The following is a 6,223-nucleotide window of genomic DNA, read 5'->3' as shown; positions in this document are numbered from 1 at the left end:
ATGGCAGTAACTAGCATACAATGAGAACTGAGAAGATCTCCACAAAGGTTTACTCATCAAAACTGATTATAAAACTGTAACCATCAAAGCATGCACTCAACATATAATGGTTATGTGACCATGGCATGTGCATAATATAAAATCTTATACGTTTTATCTGATATTGATTAATATGGGGGGTGGGTTCAATGAATCGATTATTAATCGGCAAAGCTGTCGACTATTGTCAACATATTCCCCATCCCCAATTTCCACTGAGATTATGGGGAGAATGAATGTGGCCAGACCCATCTTCTCTTTCTGTCATAGTGACATAATATTGTCCTGCATCAGATCATGTCCAAATCAGGTTCTTGAATCTCCAGTAGCCTCTTCAGTTTTTTGAAGATTTTTTGTCCCTTACGGAGCTATGTGTGTGGCTGGCTGGGTCTGAGCACTATGTGTGTGGCTTGCTGGCTGGCTGGGTCTGAGCACTATGTGTGTGGCTGGCTGGCTGGGTCTGAGCACTATGTGTGTGGCTTGCTGGCTGGGTCTGAGCATGCATGCATGGATGGATGGATAGATGGATAGATAAGATAGATAGATAAGATAGATAGATATATATTATAGCAGTGACTGACAGACATCGAGTGTGCGTCCACAACTGGTTGTGGTCCCCATTAAGTGACCTTTTGACCCTCGCCCCAAGTTGAGTTCGACACCCCTGCTTTACACCATATGAAGTGGTTTAGCCAAAAATCAGGCCCAGCACCAGGATCTTTGCACACAGCCCCCCGTTTACCTCCAGTCAAAGTAGGATTTTCAATGACTCATGTCTCTGAAACTACGAGCGCTGTCCATGGTTTTCATGATTCATCCGAGGTTCAGATGTCATTTGTGATTTTGTACCGCATCGCTCCCAACATGTTAACGTTTGTGGTGAACGATAAACAGCGTGAGCTAACGCTAATAATAGCCGATCGTTACAATGACGCTTTCCATGCCGGTAACACAGAAATGAATCTGCCCGACAACACAGAAAATGCCCGGTATACTGGTGCAGTACTTTCTGTCGCCACTAGGTGGCAGACATCTTGAAAACAGTGAATCAAACTTTCCTCCAAAATTAACCTCTACTTTGCCCTGGCTACAGCTAATGGCTGAAAAGCATTACAGAGCACCAACAACTCAAGAGGTCCATGCTTCAACCAGCCCCCCTGGTGACACAATGAAGATGTTGAGATGATGAGATCCATCAATGTCATCTTCCCTGGTTAGTTCTCCTTCAAAAGTTTCTATACCTTTTGGAGGATTATTCGTAACTCTGCAGGGTTCCTTTTTCAAACCTCAAAGAACCCAGCATCTGAGAATAAAAAGTCAAGGCACGTCATGAAATATTGATGATTTTAAGAGATTGGGTGTCTATGGAATTGTTCTGGCAAATTAATCCTTGCATGCAAAACAAATCTGATGGATGTTGTAATATAGTGGTTTTCAAAGAGGGGTAACGGGGACACCCAGGTGTCCTTGGGAGGGTTCCAGGGGGTACCTAACCCTGCAGCTAAATGAGTTAAGCATCAAGTTACTCTTTAACCCCACATAGATTATTTGAAAATGACATTGAATGCAATATCATTGCAATAAATGATTTATCCTGGTGAAAGTGTCTGACTGTAACTGTCTGACTGATCATGACAAAAATATAATTTGGACATATAGAGTACAGTAAAATATAGATGTCTCAGAGAACATCAAGTGCTTGTTTGTTTCTGCATTATTTAGCCAGTAGTCTCTACTATAATTATCTCTCCTAGGCCGAAGGAAAGAAGGGAGGTTATGTGCGATAATGTGTTTTTCCAGGGCTGGACTGAGCGGCGCCAAATTTCTTGTGCACACTGCCAGGAGTTCAAGGAAATAATAAGTACCTCAATGCTTTTGTCGTCATGTTTCAATCTTGAATGGAAAGCACTTTAGCTGAAGTCCTCCATCGGCTGACTGCCATGCCCGGAGGCATTATGTTTTTGGGTTGTCCATCCGATTATCAGTCCCAACTTTGTGAACACGATATCTCAGGAACGCCGTGAAGGAAGGTCACAACATTTGGCAGCAAATGTCCACTTGGACTCAAGGATGAACTGATTAGAAGAAGTATTATAGGTTGCCAAAGGTCAAGATCACTGTGACGTAAAAAAAAAAGTCCATTAAATTCCTTCAAAGTCTCCATTCACTACATATACTGAGTCTGGGACAGTATGAAATTAAACGGTGGCTGGTTGGCAGAGAGGCGTACAAGTACAACCATCATGCAGTATATATTTTTTTTAAATGTGCTATATAAATAAAGGTGATTTGACTTGATGTGTTAGGATATGATTTCTGGATCCAGAAGCGGACAGAAACAGGCTGAAGGTTAAACAGGGTTTCTTTTGAAATTCAGCAGCTCACAGATAAATGAACAGAGTCCACAAAAAATCCTATAGGTAAACAAATCCAATATATGTCAATATCCAGGCATATCCAGGTTAAAAAAGAAAATAAACTAAATGCCGGAAAACTGGTGGGACTGAGGAGCAGAGGGCAGGGATATAATCTGCCAGAGAACACTAGCAGGGTTTAAATATGGCTGAGTCACTGGGTCAAACGAATGGAGTGCAGGTGTGAACCTCCACTCTGACTGGCTGACTGGGAGTGAGCAGATGAGTGGGAGTGACGGCACTATATGACAAGGAATTCACAATTAGTCAGGGCAGAGACAAAGAAGGCAACAACTTGAAGTTAGTCACATACACAGACAGACCCAGACTCAAAACTCACTGCACAGATGGTTTTACCCAGAGCAACGTTGGAGGTCTTGCTATAGAGACATGCACTGAGCACACATTAGCCATTATGGTGTGTAGCCGACTAGCCGTGTTATAAAAATATTCTACCTCTAGGCCACCCTGTCGCTCTTAGCCACATGCATGAACCCTATTATCCCTGCTGGGCCTGCTGTCATATTAGGGGAACATTTGGGGTAAATATAGGCAGACGTTTATTCTCAGAAAATAACACATCACAAGCTCACTGCATGATGTCGTGATGCGATGCACAGTGAGCTTGTAGCTCTGCTATTTTCGCAGAGACTATGGGGCCCTATTTTCGTCAGTGTTAAACCCCTTATCCCTAAACGTCTTTGCCTTTATTTTTTATATTTTTTTACTATTTTAAAAAACATGAAAATTGTTCAACTATAGCCAATCTACATTCTATATCAACACATTGTGATTGGCAATTTGAACTATTCAAAGATGTTTTTCAAAATAGTAAAAAAGGCCAAAGAAGTTTATAGAGATAAGGGACACACACCCACACTCTCACACACACACACACACACACACACACACACACACACACACACACACACACACACACACACGTGTGTGTGCGTTTGTTGCTGTGCGTCAGAGTGAGGATATAGAGAAAGAAAAATCATTGCGTGTCTGGAAATAGACTGGAGTAGACACATTAAACATTTACTCCTTCATCAAACAGTCATTAATCATACAGTTGTCTTACCGCTGCACTGGAACAGGACATGATGATGAATTACTTGGTGAAGGTGAAAATAGCTTCATTAAATATAGCCATATTTTAAAATAGCTGTACCTTACCTCGCATAATTATAGACCTATAGTCTTTAACGGGAACAAATTACAATACATGCCTGTTGTGGGTCATACTGTAGGCTACATAAAGACTATTCACTTATGGAGTAAATTCAACTCTCTCTCTCCCTCTCCCTCTCTCTCTCTCTCCCTCTCTCCCTCTCTCCCTCTCTCCCTCTCTCCCTCTCTCTCTCTCTCTCTCTCTCTCTCTCTCTCTCTCTCTCTCTCTCTCTCTCTCTCTCTCTCTCTCCTTCTCGCTCTCTCTCCCCCCTAGCTGTCTCCCTCCATCTCTCACTTCTCTCCTCGGTGGCGCGCTCCATCTCTGTTTCTGAGATGCTGTTGCGCTCTCAGCCTCCATGTAAAGTCTACGCACTCTACGGTAAAACAAAAAAGACACGGTAACCGATTTATGCCACTACAACGCAACGCGACGCGCAGGCTAGACTGGAGGATGCTGTTTCTGACTGCGAGCGAGTTTTAATGTCGACCAGGACGAATCGACACTATTCTAGTTTAGACTGTCATCAAACCCCAATCAGCATGGATCTCTCGTTCATGGCAGCGCAAGTAAGTGCATGGCCTTAACATTTTATGGGGTGTTTTAAAAGTCATATTGTGCGTGTCCAGGTCATTTTACTCATTTGAAAAAGAAATTGCAGACATTTGTATTCCTCAAGGTGGCACACTGACTGCATGACGCAGGTGAAGTTACTCAGGCTATATATCCTTAATTGTTAAACTTAATTTTGAAAATATATTGAAGTCTATATCGTCATCGAACTATAACTTAATTGTATTCATGGCGACTCGAAATTGGTATGTGCTCACGTATATATAGGCAAAACATAATATTGTAGCCTACTATACACGCATTCTCTGATTAGTCAAGCGGCAAGCCCTACATTTAATAATTTGTTTGTTTATGCTTTTGTAGGCTAATCAATGGCAACAATATGCGCGCGCCATCGGTGCGTGCAACGCGCAAACGCGCATATTTTTGATTATGTCTGATTTATAGGCTTATGTCCATACTCCATATAGCAGGAATTCCTCAATCATTAAAAAAAAAAGTGGATGTATAATACGATTTGATCTAGCTTATGCAATTAGAATGGCCATAAAGTTAATACGCAAATATCCACGGAAAGTGCAGTTCGTTTGAGTAAATTGAGTTCCAGATCAGATCTCCATGGAAAACATAGCATAGCCTATAGAGAAGTCTTCTCCTGGTTTTATCCTGTTACCTGGTGATTATAGGTCTGCACTATAGGTTATATTATTAGGCTGTGGCCTATAATAAATCGTAAATCGTAATAGAGTTTACAAGACGTCTCCAATTGCATCAAAGTGACCGACAGCCCAATATCCATATGGCTTAGCTGTTCCTCCAGAACCCAGCAGCAGCAGCAGCGGTTTTGTGTGGAACTGTGAGACAGGCAGCAGGTCAGGTGCATGCATGATGAGGGGGAGAAAAAGAAAGACAGACAGATTGAGAGAATCAGTAGTAGAGTGGGTGAGTGGGTGAGTGAGTGAGTGAGTGAGTGAGTGAGTGAGTGAGTGAGTGAGTGAGTGAGTGAGTGAGTGAGTGAGTGAGTGTGTGTGTGTGTGTGTGTGTGTGTGTGTGTGTGTGTGTGTGTGTGTGTGTGTGTGTGTGTGTGTGAGAGCAGATGAGCGAGTGAGTGAAAGAGGGAGAGAGAAATAATAAGGGTGACATGCAGAGACATAGATCTGCTATTTTTAACACCAGGACACAGCATAAATTAATCAATACATGGACAGGAGTGACAAACAGAAAAACAGATGGTGACGGCAACATGAAAGAAATACACTGTAAGGAAACATTGAAAGTAAGATAATAGAGAAAAAGAGACATAACAGTGATAGTTAATAAGTCATCATTCAATTAAATCAATTATAAAAATAAAAATAATTATTTGATTAAACAAAAAAATGTATCAATAGCATAATCACTAAGAAAATAATTGATAGTTGCAGCCCTAGAGTAAAATGAATGGCTGTTGCCCTGAGTTTGACACTTCTGAAATAAATACAACTGCTGACCTATGACTGTCACTTTTCATTAGCCACCGTGTGAATAGGCACTTCTGTACGTGAGGCTGTCCATCAGACATCACTCAGAGTCTCAGCTGAGAATACTGCTCAGCTGTGCTTATAAAAATTTCATATCCAAAGCCCAGAGTGGCTATACATCAATTTGCATTCCCCTTTAATGCCCAAAGGGGATGGCATAATTTGACATGGAGTGCATCAATGCGTCTCTCACAATACCTTTCTTAAGATAATAAACTATGGGATCTGCAAGTCGTACATCATGATTTCATGGATATTTCTCCCATCTCGCCATCCCAAATGCATTTCAATATCAGTGTGACAGCATGACTGATAGACAATCTGCCATACAAATGGATTGACTGACAGACAGACAGACAGACAGACAGACAGACAGACAGACAGACAGACACTATTGTTATTTTTTCCGCAGGGGAGGAAGGTGTTTAATAATGTTGTAGAGAAAATATTGATAAACATCCAAACTCTAGGGATTTGCTGGTGCATATATGTATTATTATTATAGA

The 6,223-nt window shown here is 41.5% G+C and overlaps 1 protein-coding gene across 1 annotated transcript in view; it reads left to right on the top strand.

Annotated features, from left to right (window-relative positions):
• Positions 1 to 4,166: 4,166 nt before the first annotated feature.
• LOC310876627 (uncharacterized protein C14orf132) overlaps positions 4,167 to 6,223 on the top strand; it is a gene marked incomplete at both ends in the record, with an annotated part of 46,518 nt that continues 44,461 nt past the window's right edge. The window contains one exon of the mRNA XM_083790213.1: positions 4,167 to 4,193. Within this exon, the coding sequence (XP_083646339.1) occupies positions 4,167 to 4,193 (27 nt within the window). The remainder of the gene's footprint in view (positions 4,194 to 6,223) is intronic.

The sequence above is a fragment of the Protomyctophum parallelum genome (genome assembly GCF_964188405.1).
Source record: "Protomyctophum parallelum genome assembly, chromosome: 19".
NCBI lineage: Eukaryota > Metazoa > Chordata > Actinopteri > Myctophiformes > Myctophidae > Protomyctophum > Protomyctophum parallelum.
Note: the sequence above shows the minus strand (reverse complement) of the source record. Positions and strands in the feature narration are given on the sequence as shown.